Source organism: Euleptes europaea, chromosome 16, assembly GCF_029931775.1.
Source record: "Euleptes europaea isolate rEulEur1 chromosome 16, rEulEur1.hap1, whole genome shotgun sequence".
NCBI lineage: Eukaryota > Metazoa > Chordata > Lepidosauria > Squamata > Sphaerodactylidae > Euleptes > Euleptes europaea.
Genome location: NC_079327.1, coordinates 934,115 through 961,022, shown reverse-complemented (window position 1 = coordinate 961,022; position 26,908 = coordinate 934,115). Strand labels below are relative to the sequence as shown.

The 26,908-nt window shown below is 46.2% G+C and overlaps 2 protein-coding genes and 1 non-coding gene across 3 annotated transcripts in view; 1 reads left to right on the top strand and 2 right to left on the bottom strand.

The window, feature by feature from the left end:
- The window catches only part of GTF2F2 (general transcription factor IIF subunit 2), a 71,353-nt gene extending 67,573 nt beyond the window's left edge, over positions 1-3,780 (top strand). Inside the window, exon 9 of the mRNA XM_056861767.1 lies at positions 3,644-3,780. Within this exon, the coding sequence (XP_056717745.1) occupies positions 3,644-3,763 (120 nt within the window). The 3' untranslated portion in view covers positions 3,764-3,780. The remainder of the gene's footprint in view (positions 1-3,643) is intronic.
- Positions 3,781-10,145: 6,365 nt separating this feature from the next.
- TPT1 (tumor protein, translationally-controlled 1) lies at positions 10,146-15,537 on the bottom strand. Its single transcript, XM_056861736.1, has 6 exons — positions 15,478-15,537; positions 14,930-15,003; positions 13,699-13,889; positions 11,651-11,756; positions 11,359-11,475; positions 10,146-10,379 (listed from the first exon to the last, which is right to left on the bottom strand). Exons 1-6 carry the CDS (start codon positions 15,503-15,505, stop codon positions 10,377-10,379), a joined length of 519 nt encoding a protein of 172 aa, XP_056717714.1. The 5' UTR covers positions 15,506-15,537; the 3' UTR covers positions 10,146-10,376.
- LOC130488528 (small nucleolar RNA SNORA31) lies at positions 10,460-10,589 on the bottom strand. The gene has a single exon (XR_008933819.1). It is a non-coding gene; the product is annotated as a small nucleolar RNA SNORA31 (small nucleolar RNA).
- Positions 15,538-26,908: the final 11,371 nt, after the last annotated feature.

The window sequence follows — 26,908 nt, the reverse complement described above, 5'->3', positions numbered from 1 at the left end:
TCACTTCGCGTGATCTGGACACTATACTTCTGTTGATGCAGCCCAAGACTGCATTTGCCTTTTTAGTTACAGCATCACACTGCTGACACATTATATAGTTCACATTATATAGTTCCCACTCAGGGAGGGAGAAGGGGTGGCCAGTAAGATGGTATAAATAATATAAGCTGTTCTAAGCGGCTGTCCTCAATTGTAGGCCTGGTGGAAAACCTCTGGCTTGCAGGCCCTGCTGAGAACTTTCAGATCCCGCAGGGCCCTGATGTTACCAGGCAGAGCGTTCCACCAGGCCAGAGCCCAGACCAAAAAAGCCCTGGCTCTTGTCGAGGGCAGCCGCACGCTCTTAGGGCCAGGGACCACCAGTAAATTTTCATCAGACCATCTTAGGGCCCTTCTGGGGGGGGGGGTAATACCAGGAGAGGCGGTCCTGAAGATACAAGGGTCCCAGACCATGTAAGGCTTTAAAGGTCAAAACCAGCACCTTGAACCTGATCCGATACTCCAGTTGGAGCCAGTGCAGATGGTAAAGCACTGGCTTTATATGCTCTCTAGTGTTGCGTGTAGCTGTGACTCTTCTAGGGCCTGGTGTCGTGTTCTGAGGGCAAGTTCTTTCAACCTGATATGGAGAAGTCGGCCTTAGTAGTAGGAGCTTCTTCTTGGCCAGTTTTCCAAGCATTTGCAGCATTCTGTTAGTTAAAATAAACACCTTCTTTCCCATTTCAGTTATTCTGAATGTGCTTCTCCACCCCCACCTCCGCCCAGTTTAATATTCTTATTCTTTTTCAAAACACTTTGGCTGTCTGTTGATTACCAGACATTAGTAGTAATTAGCTTGTAAATTTGGCAGCTCAACAGAGGAGTTGGTTACCTTCGCATAGGCTTTGTGAATAGTCCTCACGGACCACTTCTGATGAGCTTTTTGTTCTTGACTGCTCAGCTGAGTCTGCTGCCGAAGAGTGTCACCAAATGTATTATCGAGGACGGCAGCGCTGGGCTGCTCACGAGGAGGAACCTTTGGGGGCTGCAGTTTTGGGGTGTGTGAATATGTTCATGTTCTCTCAGCCTGAGTGAGTGTACACAAGGTTGTTGCATCCCTAGCACATGAAACAGTCAAGCAGAAATGGCCTGAAATCGGGCCCCGTGTCTTGGGGGGAGGTATTGTCTTTTTATTGGCTTCATGTTCAGTGCTGGCTCACCTCCGCACTTCAGGCCAGCCCGAGGAGCCTGCCATAAATCTTGGATCCAGGTGAGCGGCATCTGGTGGAGGTCAGGGAGCTGCTAGAGGTCAGTATTGTCTACTCAGACCGGCAGCTGCTCTCCAGGGTCTCAGGCTGGGGGTTTTCAAATTACCTACTTGCCTAGTCCCTTTAACTGGAGACGCTGGAGATTAAACCTGGGACCTTCTGCCTGCCAAGCAGATGCTCTACCTCCCCTGAAGGGGCTCTAGAGCCAGTTTGGAAACAGCTTGGTGTTAGGTGGTTTTGGGCTCATTTTCCAAAACATCCTTCTTTTCTTCCTTTGTTAGATGTTTCAGGTTTACTGCCAAGAATAATGGCTAGGGTTATTATACAAGCATTAATTGTTTAATCAGCGGGATAATTGAGTCAGGGGTAATTAATGCAGCGGATGACAGGCTGAGCTGCAGAGCCAGGAGTTCCACGCGTGAGGCCAGCTTGGATGCCTGTCCACACCTTGCAAGCGTTCTTTTCACTTTGCCTCTCCCACCCCCTGGCCATCAGCCATTCCTTTCTGCTTCTGCCAATGTTGCCTGGCACCAGAAGACGACAACCCATTTCAGGGCTTCAACACCCACTCCTGGCAAAGCAGCAGAAAGACCTACAGACCCCAACCATCTGTGGCATTCACAGTACCATACTGGAAATTCTGAATGTGCACACCTTCCATTGGTAATGTCTCTTCTCCCCCACCCCCGATTTGGTCCTTGTTGATACATCTGTAGAGTCTCATACAGCTAGACTGAAGAACTCAACACTAGTTAGCACATGCACACCTTGATTTCCAGGAATCCAGCAAAGAGGAGGGAAAACACCAGGTTGTTTTAAATAATGGCTATTGAGCATCTGAGCCTCAGGAAATTTACACAACCATCAGCCTAATTTCTGGTCTAGATAAACTGATAAAGAGCATTATTAAGAGTAACGTTGCCAGGCCTTACTGAAGGAGATCTGCGTCACCAGACTCTTTGAATTGAGTGTGTCAGCAAACAGGAAGGGAGGGGTGTGTGACGCAAGTCTATATGCTCGGCCTTCCACCAGTGCAATCCTAAGAGGCTGTGGCTCAGTGGTAGAGCATCTGCTTAGCATGCAGAAGGTCCCAGGTTCAATCCCCGGTTAAAGGGACTAGACGAGTAGGCGATGTGAAAGACCCCTACGTGAGGCCCTGGAGAGACACTACCAGCCTGAGTAGACAAGACTGACTTTGATGGACCAAGGAAGGTCTGATCTAGTAGAAGGCAGCTTCATGTGTTCAAGACGAGTTATGCCCCTTGTAAGTCAGCGGACCATTTAGGATTGCACTGCAAATGACTTTTGGCAAAAAACCCTCTCTAAAGATCCCTAAAGGTTTGGCAGTTGGGGGACAAAAGGACAGGTCCTCTTATGCGTTGATAAGCAAAGCAGGAAGAAAGGGAAAGATCTCCGCTTCTACCCCATCACACACTTAAATTAAATGATTTTTTACAAATTTCCCCAAGCAATCAAAACTCTGCCTTTAAAAAAGAAAAACTGGTGAGATATATCAGGTGTGCTTCAAACAATCGGAACAGTAGACTCTTCTGTATTAGTACTTAAAGATTTTGTCATGGAAATCTTAAGCCTGTAGCAGTCGCTTCATTTGGTTCCAACTCTACCCTAGAGGTAGGAGTGTTCCTGCCGTGTGAGACCACCATCAGATATCCAGGTACAGGAGGGATAGTCTGGATATATAGTTTCCCCTTCTCTGGGGCTTTCCCACCAGAGGTCTTTCCTTGCTAAAAGTCCTACCTGCAAGGAGCGCTCGGAGTTGCTTTACCTGGAGCCTTAGATGATGTATCGCTGCCCCCTGCTGGGGTTGGTGCTTTATGGAAAAAATAACTGAAGCACTGAAATGGCCACACTGGTTGAAAACCAACAGAACCATCTAAGTGATTCGGACAAGCATTTGCTGCCCTGGAAATATATTCACCGAGAGAAAAGTGCTTGGTCATCTAAAGGGGACAGGCGAGGAGCTAGAGATTTAACGATGTGTCTACGTGCCACAGCCCGGTGTAGTGTTAAGAGCAGTGGTTTGGAGCAGTGCACTCTATCTGGAGAACCGGGTTTGATTCCCCACTCCTCCACACGAAGCCAGCTGGGTGACCTTGGGCAAGTCACAGCTCTGATGGAGCTCACTCAGCCCTAACCTGCCTCACAGGGTGTCTTGTGGGGAGGGGAAGGTGATTGTAAGCTGGTTTGAGTCTTCCTTAAGTGGGAGAGCAAGTTGGCATATAAAATCCAACTCTTCTTCATCCTCTTTTAAGGGATTTAATGCCTACCAAACATTTATGTGAAGCATAATTTCTTCACCACTGTTGTCACAGAAGAAAATTACATTAAGCAGCTGTTGTTACCTTCATATTAAGCTACTTTTTCTTCCTTTTATTTTCCAGATCTACTTGAAAGAAATCTTAAGAGAAATAGGCATCTACAATGTTAAGGGGACGCACAAGAACACGTGGGAGCTGAAGCCAGAATATAGACATTACCAGGGTGAAGATAAGAGTGACTAACAGGACGGCGCAGCCAGCCAGGGAAGCCCACCTTCCTATTCAAAGATGTCACCAGGAACTTTCTGCTTGTTTGTATTTATGTTTTGGTAGAATAAATGCACATTAGATTTAACGTTTGGCATTTTTATCACATTTTGTAAGAAGCTAACATTAATAGGGACCAGAAGCCCGATTAATTGAGGTGCCAAGTTTCCCATTAGTAAAGTATGAGTGGCCATGAGTCTTTGAGGATCGCTGAACCCCAAGGCCTTATACGGACCTTTTCAGGATCATGCCTTATCAGAGGCAGCCAATAGAGATCTGAACTCTTCCTTAATGCTGGGGGTGGGTGGGCGCACGTTCTTTTGCTATACAGGCAAGTAATGGAGAGAAGAAATATTACTGAGGGAAACATTTACCCTGAGCACAATAAAAAGCAGTGTCTCATGGCTTGGATCCTGGTTAGAATTCTGAGGGCACAAGGTGTGTCTGCCGTGGGAGATCCAGCTATCCCTGGAGGTCTCCTCTTCCCCACAGCATTTTGGGTAAAGTTGGAGGCTGCTGCAGGAGGGAAGAATAAGGGAAGATCACTCCCCCCTCCCAAACCCATAGGAAGTTCTAGGAGGCTCCTCAGCAGGGTGTTTTTCTATAAAAGATTTTTGGATCCACAGTATTAATAAAAGCCGCTTTTTAATTTGTACAATTGTAAATGTTTCTGCTTTAGTTGGTGAACTGAAGGGGGGTGTTCTTGTACTGTGAAATGCCCCAAAGTCACAAAGTGTGCGTACCTTGAGATTTGTACAAGCAAAAACTTGTTATTACTCACACATTAGTTTTCTGGGCTTTCATTAAAAAAGAAACTGAGTTTACATTTTAGGTGTGTATGCTTGTTGTTTACTGCCCAGGGAAGACAGCACATATCAATAATAATACAAGGCAGGCACAGCTCATCAGAAAATTAAAGTTGGGAGTAGCATAAGATGGTAAGGCTGCAGTATTCTTCCTTTAGAAAACAAAGGCTCTGATGTCAGCTTCCTAAACCCCTCCTTCCCTTCTACGTGCTTCCTCCATTAACAATTCTCCGGGCAACCAAGCAGCTGTTTTTACAGACTTTTGCCAAGATCAAAGTCTTCCTGCTAGCTGAAGAGACATCTCAGCCACAGAGAAACCAGGCTGACTGAATGGTTTGTAAAGAAAAACAAATGGGCCGTGGTATGTATACATTTTCCTAGAGCTGGGGATTTCATTGAGCCAGTGTGGTATAATGGTTAAGAATGGCACTCTAAACTGGAGAACCGGGTCCGATTCCCCACTCTTCCACATGAAGCCTCGGGCCAGTCAGTTCTCTCCGAACTCTCTCAGCCCCACCTACCTCACAAGGTGCCTGGTGTGGGAGAGGAAGGGGATTGTACACTGCTTTGAGACTCCTTAAAGGTAGAGAAAAGCAGGGTATAGAAAACCAACTCTTCTTCGTAGAGGAATGTCCAAAAACCAACTCTTCTTCGTAGAGGAATATCCAAATACAGCAATGCACTTTGGTATAAATAAAATACAACAGCGTCATCTAGTATAGGTTGAGTGTACCTTCTCACAATGTTGTGTCATAAGTTTTAGACTGCATATTGCAGCAGGAAAAGAGGAAGACCCAACAAGAGATGGATTGACTCAAAGCAAGCCACAGCCTTCAATTTGCAAGATCTGAACAAGGCTGTCAAAGATAGGACATTTTGGAGGACTTTCATTCATAGGGTTGCCATGAGTCTGAAGCGACTTGACGGCACTTAACACACACTGCAGCAATTCAAAGAAATAACTATGGGAGGAGTTGCTATTGTTTTAGTCGGGCACGAGACAAACACTTCCTGCTATTCTGAAAGGAACTAAAGTGGATGAGTTGCATACCTGCTTCAGATGGTCACAGTTGCAGCAGCGTCCAAAAACAGTTGAGTTAAAGTACGCAATTGCATTCAAAATATTGTCGAAGGCTTTCACGGTCAGAGTTCATTGGTTCTCGTAGGTTATCCGGGCTGTGTAACCGTGGTCTTGGTATTTTCTTTCCTGACGTTTCGCCAGCAGCTGTGGCCGGCATCTTCAGAGGAGTAACACTGAAGGACAGTGTCTCTCAGTGTCAAGTGTGTAGGACTTTCTACACACTTGACACTGAGAGACACTGTCCTTCAGTGTTACTCCTCTGAAGATGCCGGCCATAGCTGCTGGCGAAACGTCAGGAAAGAAAATACCAAGACCACGGTTACACAGCCTGGATAACCTACGAGAACGCAATTGCAGTTTTTAAAAAACTCCCCCCCCCCCCAAATAGTAAACCATGAGGATGTCCCAGGACGATTCTAGCTTATAAACAAACCACTGCTGAAATTTAGTGTGCATCCAACACCAATGTGCTTGTAGCTTTTTGCTGTTTTTACACTCCAGGGGTCCCCAACCTTTCTGAGCCCGTGGGCACCTTTGGAATTGACACAGGGTGGTGGGCACACCCACAAACATGGGTGTCACAGGGCTGCAGCCATACGTAGCGAGGAGTTGACGTGCAGAGAAGAGGGGTAGAAATAAACACACACTGGGAATGAAGGAGAATTAAAACCAATGTTGTATTGGCAGCTGCCACTAAAACAATGTTATTTTAATCTGCCCAGCCAGATCTCCAGTGGCCAGTCAAGAAGCCTTTCTGGGCAAGCACTCCCACCCACTTTCTAAACATACTTGGTGGGCATCACTTGGCGGGTATATAAAGCCAAAACTAAATAAACCAAGAAAGGTGGTGGCAGGTGCCACGTTTGTACACACCCACACCCTCTGTGGCCCCACAACCTACATATATTAACCAACTGGATTCATCACATGGCATTTTGCTTGACTTCAGAAATGTAATTCTTTGATGTATAACCAGATCTACAAAAAATTCTGGTTACTAAACTCCTCTCAACCATGGGTGGGTGGGGGAGAGAGGTTGGATAGAGATGGAACCATCATCAACAGAGGCTCCCCCAATCAACAGTGTTCTAGTCTCTATGAAGTCGCTTGTGGGACAACTCAGCATACGGGTTCAGCCCCATTGCAGTGTTCTCCAATATGCTTTTCAGAAGCCCGGTGCTGCTGACTCCACCACCCTTGTAAAGCTATTTAAAAATGCCCGCAACGTGGCCAGCTCCCCCACCCCCCAAACGCAGCTGCTTCAGCACCCGAAAAGGTGTAAGGGGGGATAAGAGTGCCACAGCCTACTACAGTGGTTCAAGGCTGGCTCCTGGCAGTATTTTTAGATTGCTAGAAAATGCTGTTGTTGTCCATGTACATTTGTTCAGTGAGAGCTCACTTAATCCAGCACAGTGGGGTGCACACTCGGGAAAGGTCTCTCCATGTTACTTGAAATACTGCAGAAGCCACATTTCTCCAGCATGGTTTTGAACAGGGAGAAGTGCCCCAGAGCAGGCAGGCAGGAACTCACATTGAGCCCCACACCTGGAGTCAAAGGGAAGGAACCCCTCCGTCAGGCCCTCTTCCTCACCTCTGAGCAGAAGACACTCAATGAATCCAACCCTCTGTTCCAGATGCACCAACTCCGCTGTTTCCCGCAATGTAGCCATCACTAATCAAGAAGACTGAAAACCACATTTTGACCACATTTTGCTACGTTCGAAATGCATTTAATTGTAGCCACACGCGTACTGGGTGCAACTAGTTTGTAGAAGATCCACGAGCTGGGCTATGTTCTACAAATAAACTAAAAAACCCAACACAGCATGCATTTCATGAAATGTTCAGACTGAAGATATTCAGCATTTTGGACCGTCTCCTATCTAGAAGTCTGTGGGCATTCTCCCCACCCACCCCCCTTTGGAAATAGTGAAAAGTGCCACAGTGGCATAAAACACTTTCACTTTAATACTGGATATATTTTGAATGTTGCTTGTAGAAAACTAAGGCATTTATCCTTTTTTAAATACTATAAACATGCCAATTAATACAACTTTATATGCTAAGTGACACATAACGTTTTTTATGTTGTTAAAGCAGTTCAATGGGCTTAGGTTTGATAGGAAAGATACTGCATGTGTTTTTATTTCTCCATTTTCCAGGAAAAATTAAAATCCTAGTTTCCCCCCCCACCCCTCAGGGCCTCAAAATTTCCAGAATGTTATGTTTCCAACCAGGCAATCCCACTAAGCAAAGATGAAGGCATCCCTCTAACTTAAGCAGCTCTTCTGCTGGAGGGTCCTGAAGCTGGAAGGAAGACACGGGTCGTGGCGTTTCTAGCCCTTAAAACCACAAGCTACTGAGAAGGGGGCCTTTATGGAACTCGCACAAGCTAGAAGTTGTGGAATAAGAACACGGGCAAAAAGAGCTCCTGTTGTCCTCTTTGCGCACCCATTGCCTTTAGCATCAAGCTACAGGCTGTCCTTTTTTAGACACAGCGATACAGTAAACATCAGCCTGCTGGTTCATACCACAGAACAGTATGGAGATGAAACATCTAGTCCTTCCTTGTGATTATGGGAATACCAACAAAAAGTGCTCCCCCCCCCACAGATAACTACAATATCATATGTCCTGAGATTTCTGGCAAGAGACAGGCGCTTCCTCTTATTTTCAAAGACCCACTTGGCTGAGCCCAAAACGTGCCACTCAGCTACCGAGTTTCAAACCTTTCAGGTGGGACAACCTGTCACTCCCTGTAGCCTCTCTTAGAGGAAAGGAGGCACTAGAACATGGGTTCTCAAAAAGGGGGGGATTTTAGGGTTCCGGGGGGGACCACTATTCAGCAAAGCGTGATGTCCTGTAAATTATGTCCTGTAAAATTGTAGTTTGTTTTTAATAACTGTTAGGACTGTCTTGGGAAGGGGGGGAATTATATTCTGAACAATGATGAAAGGGGGGAATGGACCAAAAAGGTTGAGAACCAATGCACTAGAAGTTACCACCACACCTGGTGACAACCCCCCACCAGCAACACTTCCCCCCCAAAAAAAAACACTGGCTGGGAACTGTTTGTCAGATCTCCAACCAAGACTGAGCAGCAAAGAGTCTGGGGGGAGGAAAGGGGGTCACAGAGAGGAGCCAGGAGAACGTGGAAAGACCCACAAAGGAACCAGAAGGCACGCGGGTGGCAACATGTGGACTGGGCGGAACCGATCGCGTCAAAAAAGTGACGATGCCACCGAATCCCAGAAGCAACGTGAGACCAAGGGTGAAAATACAGGAGACACAGCAGGAGTCATTTTCTTATTAGTCTTGGTACAGAACGCAGCAAACTGCCAGTTGACTGGCCGGCCATTTCCTGCACATGCCAGCCGTCAGGGCTTCCAATAAAGATGCAAACGTTCTCTCTTCTTGCCGCAAAAACTGGACCCCACAGTGACCAGCCACCCTAGGCTTACAGCTGGGAAAAAGTTCCCCAATCCCTGCTGGGACCACAAAGCAGCGGCCCCATAACCGTACAGCGGCCTCTTCCAATGGGCTTTGATTCCGGGAGCCATTTGTAACAACACTGGTTATAGCTTCCACCAATTCGACCCTTAACTATTCTCACTTAAATGCTCATGATGGGAAGCCGTGCTAGTCTGAAACTAGCAGCAGAAAAGAGCCAGAGTCCAGTAGCACCTTAAAGACTACAAAATTTCTGGCAGGGTAGGAGCTTTCGTGAGCTGTGGCTCTATGCTTTTTACTCAGAATCACCACGTTTTTGTCTCGACAATCTCATGCAAAGGAAGGCACAACAGGGGCTGAGACTTTGGAAAGCAAGCTGCTGGGCTCTGGACCCTACAAGGATCGGCTTGCTTCTTCTATGCTTGCTGGAAACGGCTACTGAGGAAGCCCTACAGAAGGCAGCAAGATGCACATATTGTGAGAACAAGCACCAGGAGCTCCTTGCAGTCGTTTGCACTTGCAGATTCAAAAGCGACACACACAACACTGCAACTCAGAAACCTGTTAAGCTAGTTCTTACTCGTGTATTTTAAAGTTACAGTTCTCTCCCACTACAGCACGCAGATTCGTTTGCCTAATTTGCTTCTTTCTGCTGACAAAGGGCTCTCTTTTGACTCCCTCTGCCTCAAGTCAAACTGCAATGATACACTGAAGAAACATCCATCTCTCCTTGATTAGTTAAGAGCTCAAAGAAACTCCGCGTTAGGGCTTCGAAATCTCATCCTCCAGAAAGTTACTGCAGCCGGTCGGGACAGACGGAGGCGCCAGGGGGGTCCGCTTCAGAACGAAGACCTTCCTTCACCTCCTTGGTTGGGCACAGGCAGCGAGAGCATGATGGGCAGCTGGTCTTCTGTTTCCCGGAGACAGTCTGAGGCAGGCAAGAGGGCCAGGGCTACGGAGATGGCAAACTTTCAAGCGCACGAGGGCTCCGCGCATTACACCAAGAGGCATCAACCTACGCTGGGTTTCAATGAGTTTCTTTTTTATTTTAGACAGCCTACGTGACACATTTTTTTAAAAAACAATGCCTCCACTCCAATCAATTCAGGGTCAAAATAAATCAAATTAAGCTCAAGGTGACAGCAGTCCAGTTGCCAGACATTGCTAAGTCATGATGGTTTGTGGATGAAGAAAGAGCAGCAGCCAATTATGATGATGAAGACGACAGATGATCCCCAAAGGGAAGACCTCGTTACTGTTGAGAAAGGAACCACAGTTAGCACCCAAAGCTCGTATCCGTCCCTGAGGCAGACCACTCTTAAGCCGGTCTCGTCCAACTGTTCTCCCCGATTCAATCTGAGCTGCCATTTTATCGGGCAGGCAGGAAGCGCAAGGAGGTTGCTCTCGCATCGTGATGCAAGCCAGAGAACAAAAGGATTTGGTCCCGGCCTATCAGCAGATGCTTCTTGTTCAAAAGTTACACATTTTGTGGCTTTCCCTAAGGCTGTTTGGAAAGGAATCTGGATTTACAACCCTGCTTGCAGTGATAGAGGAAAGCCATTCATTTAATGGCCTCAAAAACCCTTATTGAAGTCACATCTAGCCCAGCAACAAGAAATTAAACTGAGCTCCCCCTCACTGGTAATCTTTAAGCAACGGCTGGACAAACAGTTTTCAGGGATCCTCGAGGCTGATCCTGCATTGATCAGGGGGCTCGACTAGATGGCCTCTATGGCCAATTCCAATTCTCTGATTCTAACCTACTGACTCCAGTTGTGGTGATGTCCTGTGCTTAGATGACCATAAAAGACTAGATACATTCTTAGAGAAGCAGAATGTCAGAGTCCAGGAACTGCCACCACCAGCTGCTGGGGGAGAAACAGCTAGAGGGTGGCTGCCTCACCGCTCCAGCACATGGACAAATGCTGGGGTGTCAAACATACGGCCTGCGAGCAATTATCCAGACCGTGAGCCAGCCACTTCCCCACCCCCACTCTCAATCTGGGCTGGCAAGGCATTGCCTGACCTAACCAAAGTGGCATTGATGTAATATCAGGCCCTCGTAACTATTGAGTTTGACACCCCGCCGTAATGGGATCTGGCTCATCAGGGTCATCAACTGGATGCAGGACATGGCGGCCAGCAGGGCTCTCATGGGGCTCCTTGCAGTTTCCATAAGCAGCCTCCGCCCTTTCTGTCACCAGCACAGACACATCTTTCCAAGTCTAACTTACACATTTTTCCATGTCTAATCCATCCTTAAAGAAAATCATATATGGGGTTACGCCATCCTCACGGAAATCCAGCAACGCCACCATGCCATCAGGATTCATGTTCTCTCCTACAAAAAACTTTGGGAAGGAGAAAAGTCAGAACAGATCTTCCTTGCCCAAGAATCAAATTTCCTGAAAAATGTCAATTTCTAACCGACAGCAACAAAGGACAGGCTCTAAGCTGCAGGAGAGATGAAAACGCTGTCATTTCCACAGATGAAGCTGAGAGAGAAAAGAAGGCTTTGAAACTTACCTGGTAATTTTTGAAGTTTGCAAGGATATGTTTGACTTGTTCTGCAGCCCCCGTCATGAACGGCTTTACTCTCTCTGGCTTTGTTTCCTCGAGTCTGGCTTTGATTCTAGAAAGAAAACAGCAATCCTCAGAAATCTGTTACTTTCAATGAAACAAACGGAAGTGATATTGCAACTAGAATCTCAGACCCAAATTGAAACCCTCACTCTGCCATGGAAGCTGGCCAGGAGACTTTCAGCCAGTCACCTTCAGCTAGAGAGGTATTTCTTCCATTTTTTTCCCTGAAGTTTCCGCCCCCCCCCTCCACAATTTTGATGGAAAAATTGAAAACTTGGGTGAACACTGAAAATAAACTATGACGTATTTACTTTTTGAATGAGTAAAATGCTAAGTTTTTCCACGTTCCAAACATACAGCACAAGACTTTCTCAATTTTTCCAATGGAAAAACGGGAATTTCAGGGAGCGCTAGAACAAAACCTTAACTGCTTGTGTTTCAATCTACCCCAAAGTTTCCTTTTCCCCATGACTTCAGCATTTCTGGAAATCTGCATCCCTACCCTCAAGCCTTCTCTACCTTGCAAGATTGTTGTGAGCATAAAACGGAAGAGAAGCAAACGATGTAAGCAACTTCAGCCCCCCACTGGGGAGAGACAGGGTAAAAAAGAGGGGAAAACAAATGATGTACTCAGCCCGAAAGTTAGTTCGTCTCTCCCCAACAATGGGCAGTTTCAGCCAAACATCCTTTCTGATTTTGAAACAGAGTACAGAAGGTTGAAACTCTGGTGTTTGCAACTGCACTCTAAGAGCAGAAGATGGCAGCCGCCATAAGAACGTCTAGCCGGTATTTTATTTATGACCAGCAGCTTAATTTCTTAGTTCTACCATTTAACCTTTATCTTCTATAATAAAAGGCTTTAGCCATTTTGTCTATGGCAGGCATAACTCATCAGAAAACAAGGCCAGGAATCTCAAAACTGGCCACCAGCTTCAGGATGATCGCGAGAGTTGCAGTGCCAAAATTGAAGGGAATCAGAACTGCCAGGCCTGGATTGCCTCCAGAACACCTGTTCTATTCGCAATGGAAGTAAAGTTTACTCACAAGAAGTGGGAAGAGCAGGCAGCACAGACAGGGAGGGTGAAAATATCCCCTTTATTACAAAACAAAGGGGGCTTAACTTCCCTGATCTACCAGGGTCTGCCTACATCCATCAGAAATATCTTTCAGGTATTTGTAGCAGGTACTATTCTTTTGGTACTAGTTATAGACAGGAATCCAAAATAGCCTGAAGCCATCTGAGCGTGTCTTTCTGACAACTGTCAAAAAAGATCACCTGCAACCAGCACAATCTTGGGCTGAGTAACCTCCAGATATACATCCCGCTGAGGCCCAGGGGCTTAAAACAGTGTAGCTGCTTAGGCAGGCACTGTTGACCAAGTGAACCAATATTTCAACAGACAAAATTTCTCAGGACTAGACTGCAAGTGTACAATGCAAAACCTGCAAAGGCAAGGACTTCGTTAAGTATCAGTGACAGAACCTGCCATAATCACCTGATTATGATGCCATCATTTTTGCTACTGTGCACTATCCTGGCAGTTATAATGCTTTTACCTGTTGCTGCAGCTGAAGCTTAGCTGTAAAAAAAATGCCCAAACTTAACAAATTTCACATTTAAATTTGTGTAAGTTTGAGTAAAATGAACATGCTTTGTTTGGATTTACAGCCTATGCCAACCTGGACATTCAGGGAAAAACTCTATGGTGGGGTGCAGAGAGCTACCAAGGGAATCAAGTTCAGTCAGCAAGGGCACAGATGAGTACTGCAACCAGCATACTGACAGTGACAGTCTGAAACAGACCTGCTTTTGATGTTGTAATCACCACCCTGAATTTTGTCTGGAAGAGAACACAGGACCAATAGAGATGACCCCAAACTAGTCCAAAAGGCTTCTTAGGTCTTTTGCCATCAAGAATGGGGCTTTGAGCCCCACAGAAGCCTCGTTGCAGGAGCCAGCCCTTGACAGGACACAGCCCCAAATGACTCACGCTTTCATGTAGTCCTTGATGTACTTCTTGTAAGACTCTTTAGTGAAACTTGTTTCCTGAAGATGGTGATTCATTACGATGTCAACGCCAGTGACAACTGTGGCCTCTGTCCCGTCTCCTTCTGGGCCTTCAGCAGATGCATTTCCACCAATCAAGGCATCATCAATTTCCCCTTCTTTCCGGCTTACCATCTGTCCAAAAGAAACAGGTTTCTGATGAGACACCGCCATGCGACTATAAGCCATCAATATACAATTTACTTGTTGCCTGCTCATGTGCACAAACTGAAAAACAACAAGTCAAGGTATCACCTTTGAATTCAAAGACTACATTCTTGACTCTCAAAACACTTCACTTTGAAAAACCACTTATCCCAGTTACATTTAATATTAACCAGCTTCTAATACTAACTGCAGACTATTTCATGTTGTGAAGATAATATGCTTAACAATTACATAATGCGGAGAGTCTTCACAGTGCTTCACGTCCACTAACCTGTTGTGACTGTTACAACAGGTGTGTACAGCCAGTTGGCGTGCCGATATTGCTAGGAACAGCATCAAGGCCAAGGAAGCTAAACTGAAGTCGCCTGTGAGCTCCCATTTCCAAGCTGAATATCCAGATTTGAATGCCAGCCTGGGCGATTATACCAGGCAACTGAGTGCTGCTACACAGACAGACTCTTTTCTGCTACGGACAGACCAACACGGCTACCCACTGTGAGCACTGCTCAGCTTTGCTATCGCGACTCGTGAAGGTACACTACTTTGCAGTTACTAGGGAAGTCAAACCTCAGGGTTGAACTAAACAAGTTTTTTTGGGGGGCATATTCTCCAAACAAAGGAGTAAAGCTTCAGGGCGAGGGACCAGAATCAAGGCTATTCACAGCCCAACTTTGAAAGAGCTCTTACTCCCCTCCCCATCTTCTGGGCATGGAGTAGGGTGTGTATGGGGGGAGGTACTTGTGAATTCCCTGCATTGTGGACTGGATGGCCCTGGTGGTCCCTTCCAACTTTATGATTCTACTTAGTGAATCATTGCACCTTGACACCAAGGAGCTCAAAGTGGTGTACGTGACTCTGTTCTACCCCCCCAGCCCAAGACCCCCTGGTGAAGATCTGAACAGCTGTGATTCCCCCCCCCACCCCACACCAGCCTCCCACCCAGGCTGCGCCCCCTCACCCCGGATCTCTGGCCAGGACTCCCCCCACCACCACACCCCCAGGCTCACCTTCCCCTCCACTTCCAGGCAGAGGCCGCTGGCGACTTCCTTGATCTTATAGATGTCGGAGAACATCTCATCCTCTGGGGAGGGGGGAACAAGAGGCAGGGTCAGAGGTCAGGGGAGACCCCTGAAAGTCGGGGAGGACCGCCTCCCAAGACCAAACGCGCACGCGCAGAACGCCCCCCCCCCCGAGGCCGCCCGACCACCCCTGGGAAACCCCCTTCTCCTGACCCCGCGCCTGACCAGAAGGGCCAATCAAGAGCCGCGCCGCGATGACGACGCCTCCAGGCGACCCCCCCGGCCGCGCAAGCGCGGCAGCCGCGGCCCTGGCCCTCGGCGGCGCTCGCGCATGCGCAGCCGGCGGAATCCTGGGCTCGGGACATCCCGGCCTTTCTCCCTCCCCGCCCCCCCCCACTGCGGGCCGCACAGGCGCAGTAGGAGCAGCGCTGGCGGAGGCCTCAGGAGCCGCGCAGGCGCACTGGCGTGGGGAAGGCCCGCCTGCCCCCCCATTCCTCCTTCCCCTCCCCCAACGCGGCGAGGCGCGTCCTGCTCACGGCTGATGCAGTCGCGGTAGATGATCATGGCGGCGGCGGCGGGCGGGCCAGGCGGTTCGCGCGGGGTCTTCAGGGAGCGGAGCGGCTCTTCAGCGGCCCCGGCGCCGACTAGGAGCGAGGCAGGAAAGGCCGAGGCGGCGCCTCCGCGGAGCTCATATAGCCAGCAGGGCACGTCCCGGCCGCCCGTGCGCCGCCAATCCCCGCGCTCCTCGCCACGCACGCCGCTGTGACGTCAGGACGTAGCGCCGGGCGGGGCCCCCTCGCCTGCCCGCTGGGCCCCGCCGGCTGCGCGCATGCGCCGCCGTTACCCCCTCGCCTCGCCGCCCGGGCGCCGGAAGGACCCGGATGGGAGACCCCCGCAGGGGCAGGCCGGGGCCCAACAGCCCCTCTGGCCCTGGAGGCGACCCCCCCCTGCAAACCCCCCGCCCCCCAGCAGGCTCCAGGGGGGACCTGGGGCCCCCCCCCCATGAATTACACCCCTCCTCTCCGGCCTGCAGAGAAGGGAGGCCTGGGAGGGCTGTTTAGCTGGGAAGGAAGGGGAGGTGTGTACAATTAGGCCTGGCATGGAGGGAGCTTCTCTCCCTCTCTCATAATACCGGGACCCGGGGTGATCTGCCTGCCGCAGCTGGAGGGTGAGAGATAAAAGGAAGGATTTCCCTTCGCACAGCTCATAGTGACATGGTGGAACTCCCTGCCCCAGGATGTGGTGATGGCTGCCAGCTGGGGAGGCTTGAAGAGGGGAGGGGAGTGGATGGAGGAGAGGGCTCTCCGTGGCTGTGGACACTAGTCACGATGCAGGCCTATTCTCTCGAGGTCCTTGGGCCAGTCACAGTTCTCTCTGAACTCTCAGCCCCACCTACCTCACAAAGGGTCTGTGGTGGGGAGGGGGAGGGAAGGCGATTGTAAGCCGCTTTGAGACTCCTTAAAGGTAGAGAAAAGTGGGGTATAAAAACCCACTCTTTGGATTCCTTTCAGAAGGAGTGTTCATGGAGGAGAGGGGTGTCCATGGCTACTTGTAGAAATGGATACTGGTCCTGATGCACACCTGTTCTCTCCAGGATCAGAAGAGCATGCCGAGTATATTAGGTGATGTGGAGCACAGGCAGGATAAATGCTGCTGCAGTCGTCTTGCTTGTGGGCTTCCTGGAGGCCCCTGGTTGGCCACTGTGTGAACAGACTACTGGACTTGATGGGCCTCGGTCTGATCCAGCAGGGCTTTTTTTGTGTTCTTATGACTCTATGGCATCATACTATACTGGGGAAGGTTCCTGTTCTTCCCAGGCTCCATCCCCAAATCTCCATGAGTTCCCCACCCTGCATCTGGCCACCCTATCCCCCATCAGTGGACGGGGGATGTGGCAACCCTATTTCTGCCGTGCACACAAGCCTCCTTCCAACTGTGCCAACTCAGGTGGTCAGAGATGCAGACTGAATGTCTGTTCAGTGGCTCTCCTTGCAAACCCAAACATTTTGGCACAGTGTTGAGAGTAAAGAGAGAATGGAAAGGACTGGAAACAATGCAAGGAGATTAAATGGATGCACACCTTGAGAAGGTCAGTGAGGAGATTGGTGGCAGGATCCTGGGCAAAGAAAAAAGTAGCAACTATATAGAGGAAGTGGGAATCAGAAGTAGGGAGGTGTTTGACTGTTGAACACATGCAGCTACCTTCTACTGAATCAGACCCTTGGTCCAACAAAGTCAGTATTGTCTACTCAGTCCGGCAGCGGCTCTCCAGGGTCTCAGGCAGAGTGAGGTCTTTCCCATCACCTACCTGCCTAGTCCCTTTAACTGGAGATGTCAGGGATTGAACCTGGGACCTTCTGCATTCCAAGCAGATGTTCTACCACTGGGTCACGGCCCCTCCCTATTTACAGGATCTTCTCAGACTGCTTTGCATCCTTGGTCATGTAGATGAGATGACTGTTGTGCCTTTAAGATACAGAGAATGTAGCAAAGGCATACGGGCAGTGGGCATAATGGGGGGTATTTATTTTTATATCCTGCCTTTTCTTGCCAAGATTCAAGGTAGATTGCAGAATTACAAACACTGTGGTCCTACAGCACAAGACACCCAATGAGTAGGCACTGTCTGTCCCTTTGTGGCAGGCATAATTTGAGAGAAAAATTAAGCTAGGAGTCACAAAGCCGGCCACCAGCTTCAGGCTGACTGTGGGAGAGGCGGCGCTGAAAATGAAGGGAGCCAGAATTTCCTGGTCTAGATTATGTCCAGAACATCCCTCGGCTATTTGCAATTACTCATGAGAAGCCAGGAAGCTAGGGTTGACAGGCTTTTGGCTCCTGTCAGCATCCCTTGTCATGGGAGGGAAAAAATACAGTGAGAGAGATGTGACATGGTGTCCGTTTTCCCCTCAAAGTGACATCCTCGTGCTTCAGAACTCAATGCTGGCACCCCCCATGCCCCCGCCCCCAGGCTCCCGGTGGGGGCCTGGCCCCGGCAACCCTAAGTGGGAGCAGCACAGAGAGGGAGGGTGGAGACAATCCTTTCCTTTACGAAACAAAGGGAGTTTACTCAACAACTACTCTTGACTTCTCCAGTGAGGTCAACCCAGCTCCTTTTCCTGTGCCTGGGTGCTTCCTTAACAGTTGTCTTGGCAGCCACTGGAACTCCTCCAGGTTTCTGGTTATCCAGGCTGGTTATCCAGGTTTCTGCAGGCTGAAACAAAGCCTTTGTGATGCAGATGGAGAAGAAGGCGGGGGGGGGGGCTGTTTGATTGGTTTGTAAGGAAACAAAAAGAAAGAGTGACTCAGGTGTCCACGTGTTCCTACAGCTGCGAGGAACTGCTGAATACGTCAACTGCTGACCAACCAACTTGCTGAATTGGCAGAGGAAAAGTAAAAGCTCAAATATGACAAGAGGGTAGACTCATAGTATGGGATGAAAAGAGCAAGAGTCCAGTAGCACCTTAAAGACTAACAAAAATATTTTCTGGCAGGGTATGAGCTTTCGTGAGCCACAGCTCACTTCTTCAGATATAGCTGAAGTATGGGATGAGTGTAGCAAGTCTCTCAAGGCTGCATTAGAAGCTTTAGACTGCATATAGCAGGAGTTGCAAACAACTCTGAGGAGTCATCCTGGTAGTATCTGGGGACTTGAACACATGAAGCTGCCTTATACTGAATCAGACCCTTGGTCCATCACAGTCAGTATTGTCTACTCCCGTGTTGGCGAACCTATGGCACGGGTGCCACTTCCGGCACTCGTAGCCCTCTCTGCCGGCACGCGTGGTTCCTCCAAGCCGCTGGCCTTTCCGGCTCTGCCCTGCCCCGGATGTGGGAGGCTGTAGCCCAGGGGTGGGGAACCTCCGACATCATTGGCGGTGGCCCCCGGACTCTCCCACAGAAGCTGCCGCCATTGCTGCCACTGGAGCATGCGTGGCCGGCCAGGTGGGTGGGAGAGCGGGGAACAGAAGCCGAGCGCCCACACTCGGCATGGCCGGCAGCTTCTCCGGCGCCCTCTGTGCGGGTGGAGGGGCGTGGCTGGCCGGTGGGTGCGAAGGAGGCGTCCTCTGCCCTACCCTGCTCGCCTCTCACAAGCCTGCCGCCGCTGCCACGCCCCACTGAGTGGCAAATTCAAGGCAAAACCTCCCATGCATAAATGGCCTCTTTCTTTTTGTCTCCTTTTCTTTCCCTACTTTTCTTTCTCTCCCTTGCTCCATTTCCTTCTCCCTTTCTCTCTCTTTTTCTTTCTTTCTCTCCCTCCCTTCCTTCCCTTTCCTTCTCCCTTCCCTTCTTTCCTTCCTTCCTTCTTTCCCTCCAGCGGCTTCTCCAGCGCCCTCTGGGTCTGTGCGGGCGGAGGGGTGCTCAGTCCTATTCCACCTTTGAAGTGCCCACAAGCCATCCTTCAAACACCTTTCCATTTGTCTTGATATGTAGAGAGAAAACACTAAGGAACTGGTTGCCAATCTCCAGGTACTAGCTGGAGATCTCCTGCTATTACAAGTGATCTCCAACCAATAGAGATCAGTTCCCCTGGAAAAAATTGCCACTTTGGCAATTGGACTCTATGGCACTGAAGTCCTTCCCCAAACCCCGCCCTCCTCAGGTGCCACCCCAAAAACCTCCCACTCATGGTGAAGAGGAACTTGGCAACCCTAGCCTCTCCCTCTGGGCCCCCTCTGGGGGTGGTATTCAGGTTAAATTGCCGCATTGGCACTCGGCGATAAATAAGTGGGTTTTTGGTTGCAGTTTGGGCACTTGGTCTCTAAAAGGTTCGCCATCACTGGTCTACTCAGACCTGCAGCAGCTCTCTAGGGTCTCAGGCAGAGGTCTTTCCCATCACCTACTTGCCTGGTCCCTTTAACTGGAGATGCCGGGGATTGAATCTGGGACCTTCTGCATGCCAAGCAGGTGCTCTGCCACTGAGCCACGGCCCCTCCCCCTTCTGAAAACACTTCCTGTTATTCTGCAGGGAACTAAAACGAAAGCTACATCAAATCATCGTGCTTTTGGAGTAGTGTCCAAAAACCTGCTTGAAGAAAAGTATGCAAATACCACTTGCTAGTTTTAAAAAAACATGCAGTCCCCTGGATGATGAACCATGAAGATCTCCCCGTCCACTGGGTGCTTCCTATTGTTTCATCTTTTTTGGTGGGGGGGTTACTACCATGTCCTCCCCACTAAAAAGGTCTGATATAATTCATCTTTGTTCTTCCCTGATGTGTTCTTTAAGCGTACTGATAGGGTATTTTTAGGATTGAGGAGGGATGGTTTTTATACCCATCATCCACTTAATATAAACAACAACCTGCAATTCTTGGTTGATTGGACAACCACCATGGCATGTGCATATAATCTGTTGATAAGTTCCTGCATTCCCACAACTATTAAGGCTGTCTTCATAAATGTGGAGTTTATGGTGAGCTGAGTGCCACAAGTGAGCTACTTTGTGTACATTTTCTTCCATGTTGGTGCAAACTGTCTTTGCAGAGCCTATGGGGACCATGACTTTCCCTTCAGTGTCTTCTCTATTGCCATTCAGCATTTCTTAACAAAACTATTGATAAAATTTGGTTTTATTATTGTTCCTATTACTAACAGACAATGATGAAAACATGTCAAGAGACATTATGTTTCCTTTTTTGTATACAAGATCTGCAAAATTTGTTAATGAACCGTGTAATTGATTTTCTCTCAAATTAACTGCTATGTAATCTCATAATTGAAAATACTGAAGTCACCTTATGTTACCCAGCTTATTTCTCACTTGTGTAAATGAGATATATTAGTCATTCACCATAACATCAATATTCTGGCAATATTATAATATATCTGGCAATATTATAATATATCTGGCAATATTATAATATATCTGGCAATATTATAATATATCTGGCAATATTATAATACATCTGGATGGATGTAGAGTTTGCCATTCTAAATGTGAAACTGTACATTAATGACATTATTGGAGAGAGAAGTAGACTCAGATATTTCCTCAATATTTTCTACAATTTCATAATGTGCATAATCAAGGGAATGAAACACGCCAAAGAAGTAATATTCCCTTGTATACCATGGTAGATTTGCAAATGTAATTTTTATCTTGGTCAAGAGTACACTATCTGTAAAAGATTTTTAATTTTATGTTCGTGTCAATATTGGATCTCTGTATGAACAATAGTAGTAAAACCTGACAAGTTGAATACTGATAGAAACTGGCTTTCCAGTGACCCCTGAACCAGGAATTAATCTCACACTATGCTTTAGGGTTTATCCACAGATTTTTGAGCAAACACTAGAGCATCACCTGTGTGATGACATCATTTCCAGGTCATGCCAGAAGTGACATCATTGCACCAGGGATGCTGATTGATACGGTTGCCAGGTCCCTCTTCGCCATAGGCAGGAGATTTTTGGGGCGAGGCCTGAGGAGGGTGGGGTTTGGAGAGGGGAGGGACTTCAATGCCATAGAGTCCAATTGCCAAAGCAGACGTTTTCTCTAGGTGAACTGATCTCTATTGGCTGGAGATCAATTGAAATAGCAGGAGATCTCCAGCTAGTAGCTGGAGGTTGGCAACCCTAGTGGAACTGGAGGTGAACAGTGAGGAAGTGAAGTTTTCAGGTGACACCCAATTGATCAGGATGGTGAAAACAGAGAGTGTGTGGTGAGGTGCCCATTAGATGAATGGGCAATGAAATGGCAAATAAAATTCAGTGTAAGGAAGAACAAAGTAATGCACTTTGGGGCAAAGAATGCGAATTTCATACATATGCTGAAGGGATCTAAACCGGTGGGAAAAGACTAAGAAAAGACCTTGGGTTGTGGTGGATTGCTCGTTGAACTCACCAAAGCGGGGTGCGGCAGTTATACTAGAGGCGTATTCCATGGGATGGATCACGAGGAAAAGGGTTGAGAATAAAACTACCAGTATAATAAAGTTCTGGTACAAGTCGTTGGTGGGTAGGGCTGCCGTTTTCCTGCTGGAAGAAGGAGATCCCTGCCCCCTGGCTCTAGTTTTCTATCACCACTCCTGTGGTTGGCAGGAGAAAATTAATATTTAAAAAAATCACTGGTGGGTGAAGGCATGACTTCATTTCTGAGTTAATGACAATTTGCTTTAGGAATTGGCAGAAATGCTAAGTATTTACTATAGACTATCCAGGCTGTTGAGAAAGTGGGTAGAAAAAGGGCTGCTTCACAAAGCAGGAAGTTGACTTGTGGAACTCACTGCTAGGTAGGGTTACCAACGTCCAGGTGGTGGCTGGAGATCTCCCGGGATTACAACTGATCTCCATGCGACAGAGATCAGTTTATCTGGAGAAAATGGTCACTTTAGAAGTTGGACTGTATGGCATGATAATCCGTTGAAGTTCCCCCCCCATCCCCTTCCCAGCTCACTCCACTTACCAACCCCAAAATTCACTATGCTCATACTACTGTTTTATAGGGGTGATGCCACAGCACATACCACAGGCTAACCCCAAAAGGGGTGTTTGACCCTCTCTTTCTCGTCTAATAAGCATTTTCAAAACATGTTGTTTGCGCACACAAAAATATTCTGTAAAAGAATTCAGTTACAACCCCTGAATTTAGCAACATACAGCATTACTATGTTAGTTTGTTCAAATATTATGCATTTTTTATATAAAACGTGGCACAATGTTACATACAAGCCCACATGGAGTACTGGTTAGAATGTTGGACTAGGACCTGGGAAACCCAGGTTCGAATCCCCACTCTGGCTTGGAAGCTTGCTGGGTGACCTTGGGCCAGTCACACTCAGCCTAACCTACCTCACAGGGTTGTGGTTGTGAGGATAAAACAGATCAGAGGAGAAGAATGTAAACTGCTTGTGGTCCCCATAGGGGAGAAATGCGTGGAATATACGAAGTAAATAAAATAAAAACAGCTCAGTTTAACAATAAATTAAAATATAAATTGAACCCAACCAGTTACCAGAATGATGTAACTCAAAGAAATGAATTACTAAAATGTAATTTTAAAAAAGTAAGCTCCATAAAAACTGTAATAATATGTTTATTTATGTTTAAATGTATGTTTGTATATAGAAAATAAAATTTAATTTTTGTAAAGGAGTGCAAATTTCTGCCCATTTCACAGAAAAAAGGAGTGCAAATTTCTGCCCATTTCACAGAAAATAGGAGTGCAAATTTCTGCCCATTTCGCAGAAATCCTGCATCAAGATCATTCATGCCATAGCATTTTATTATTATTTTAAAATTCTTTTTCTTATGTGCAAACATTTTACAGAGTAATGTTTCAGAACATGGTGTACTAATTTTTATATCATAATTATATGATCTGAATTTAACGGTTTCATATATAAAGGGTGACGTGTTGTTATCTCAGGTCAAACCATTAAAATGCTATTATCCAACTCACTTTCAGTTAACAAAAACTTATTCATATGTAATGCTTATAACACTTCTTTACCTTCATAACATCCCTTGCATTGGCAAACTGATTCACTAGAGGCCCTACTGTAATAACAAGTGTAGTGGTTATATTATTTTTGAAAAAAGAAAACTGGTTAACACATCCATTCCAAGTGACTTCCTACTTCCCCTTCCCCTTATAGCACCCTTTTAATATCAACGTTGCACAGTCATACCAATCAAAAGATAACTTCAGTTCTCAATCTCAAAAGTCAAAGAAGAGTTTCCAACATTGAGAAAATGCTGGGTGTTTCCCCCTCCCATTTGCTATTCCTATCATTCCCATTAATTTTGCTCTTCTCATGCCATAGCATCAAAAAACAGAGTGCTTAGCAACTAACAGCCCAGTCCCAAGATGCCAGAGAGCCACCACCAGCTGTTACCCTAGGCCTACTCTGTAGAGAGGAAGTACCGTACATGGTGGAAACAGGCCCCGGCCAGGTGTAGGGGGCACAGCCAGGGCATCTGAGCCCACAGCAACCCTGCCAGCGAGCCACAGAGCACGATGTGCTAAGCTATGACTCAGCACTAGATGGCAGGAATGTTCCACCAGCTTTCACCAAGCGAAAACCGCAGCTCTGCTGTCTCGGAGATGTGTTGGCTTCCAGGGTGGCGCAACATGTGCAAGGATTCTTGTGCTGGATTGAGAATCAGGGGGCTCCCTCCATGACCTGTCATACCCAGATATGTGAGAACGCGAGGCTGCGCAGGGCAATCCTATTAGTATTTCCCAGCATGACTGCCAAGCGCCAAGTTAGAGTCGAATAGAGTTGCCAGAAATGGCCAATATGAGAAACACAAACAATGACCGTGAACTTTGAGCAGATCTATGAGAAGTGGAAACTATTTTATAAATATGTCGGGATTTAATTTTAATAGAAAAGAAACAACAAAGTAAGCATCGGTTAATGGTAATTATACTTTAAGTACAAATTTAGATAACCGTTTTGAGTGTAGAGATATTATGCGTGTTCAACAGGTACAAAAGGCGATCATTTCCCAACTATTTTGTATGTTAGTTCACCCGAATGATTTTTCTCTTTTGTTTTATAATTTGGACCACTATAAGATTGAAAAATGATATTGAAAAGCAGAGCAATGTAGTCTGCCCGAGTTGTTTTTTAATTTCTGCTCTTTTAATTATATGCTGGATAGCTTTATTTTCCCCCTTTTCTTTCTTCTGTACCCCTTTTATTATATATATATATATATATATATATATATATATATATATATATATATATATATATATATATATATATATATATATATATATATATATATATATAGAATAGAGTTGCTAGCTCTGGGCTGGGAAATATCTGGAGATTTGAAAGTAGAGCCTGGAGAAAGTGGAAACTGATCTCTGTAGTCTGGAGATCACTTTTAATTCTGGGAAATCTCCAGGTGCCACCTGGTGGTTGGCATTCCTAGTAGGAGAATGTGCCAGATGTCTCAAAAATTAAGACAGATTGTCCTGGGTGGGGGGTGTCCTCATAAAAAAACTCAAGGCTGTCCTGATAATTTCCGGTGCTTCCTCAGAAAGGCCCATCGCATGTCCCAAGAGCCCTAACTAGTGAAAATCCCTAGTGAAATATGTTTCAGTGGGCTTTAAGGGTGCTTTCCTAGTCCGCTTGTTGGTTGGGATTGCTATAACCAAGGGTGCTTTCTTGTGCAAAGGAATGTTCTTTCTGGTTGCAAACTCTCCCCCTTCACAGTTTGTCCAAGTAGATTGCTGGTACCTTCCCTCATCTGCTGGAGAGTAAAGAAAAACTCCAATGGGTTTTCCACCTTTTGGAATGAGTGAAAAAAATTTTTTAAGGCAAAGTCTTACTCAAAATGTATTGTGTGCAAATTTTTATGCAAGACAATTCGATAATGATAATTGCTATTATACTGTAGACATATGCAACATATCTTCAATAATGTGTGTATGGTTTAAACAGAATAGTTTTAGCAACAATTAATATGCTGTAATTAATGTGCTATAATGCGTTTAATGTTAATGCCATTCCTGCAGACGTCATTGTTTTCAATGCTCTAAATAACTCGATATTCAAACATGGTAGTTTAGTCCTGCATAATGTGACTATATAAGAGTATTTCTGTCCAAATAATATTTTTGCTTAATACATAATTTGTTTTCTACATTCAATTTTCATTTTCCCCCTACCTCTCAGATATCCAAAATTAAGACACATAGCACAATGGGCAGCACCTGGCAACTCTTTCTCAGATATTGGGTATATTGCAAATTTTCTTCTCGAAAGTACAAAGACATTTATACTTTTACATTTCAAAAATATTCCACATAGTACCATTTTTATTGCAAGCAAACCTTCCCAATAGAGTTGCCAGGTCCCTCTTCGCCACCGGTGGGAGGGTTTTGGGGCGGAGCCTGAGGAGGACGGGGTTTGGGAAGAGAAGGGACTTCTTTTTTAAAAAAAAATTATTATTATTTTTCAAACTTATTCACATTCAATTATATCATTACAATTATAATATATAGTATGAACAATTTCAATCTTCTCACTAACAGAAAAAAATATATAACTAACTTCCCCTCTCCCCTCCTCTATCCATTTAATTGCTTATTTCTCTCTTTGTATTTAAAGTCTAATTCATTATAATAACCCACATTTATCATTATCTTAAAATCTAATCTTTAACTTTGGTATTTAATTACTTCAAAAAATTTGAATTAGATCAAAACATATCCCTTAATATTTCCCAAGTTAAGTTCATTTACACAGTATGTTGTCCATGCCTCCCATTCTCCCACAAATTCCGTGTTTTCCTTTTGGTTTATTAATGCAGTGAGTTTTGCCATTTCAGCCAGTTCCATCATTTTATCTATCCAGGCAGTCTTATCTGGTATCTCAGACGTTTTCCATTTTGTTGCATAGACCAGTCTTGCAGCTGTAGTGGCATGTGTAAAAAATGATCTCTGAGTCACTATAGAGTCTGGTATAATACTTAGCAACATCATTTCCGGTGTTTTAGGGATATTATATTGTACTATCAACCTTAATTCGTTGTAAATCATATCCCAAAAGTTTTTTGCCTTTTCACACAGCCACCAAACATGGTGAAAAGAACCAACTTCTTGGCATTTCCAACATTTTGGTGACATTGCTCCGTACATTTTGGCTAATTTCTTTGGTGTCAAATACCATCTATAGATCATTTTATAAATATTCTCTCTCAATGATTGTGAGAGTATCTGTTTCATATCTTTCGACCAAAGTCCTTCCCATTTATTCAAAGGAATATCATGACCCAATGTCTGTGCCCAAATTATCATCGTTGGTTTGATTTGACCTTGCTCCATATATAATATCAATAACATCTTATACATTTTTGAAATTAAATGTTCAATGTTGTCCAATAACGTTCGTTGAAAAGTTGATTTATCTTTAGTAAAGCCAGTCTTCATGTCTTGTAAATATACTGATTGTATCTGATGATATTGAAAACAAGTCATATATTCCTTCAATTCTCCATGTTCCTTTA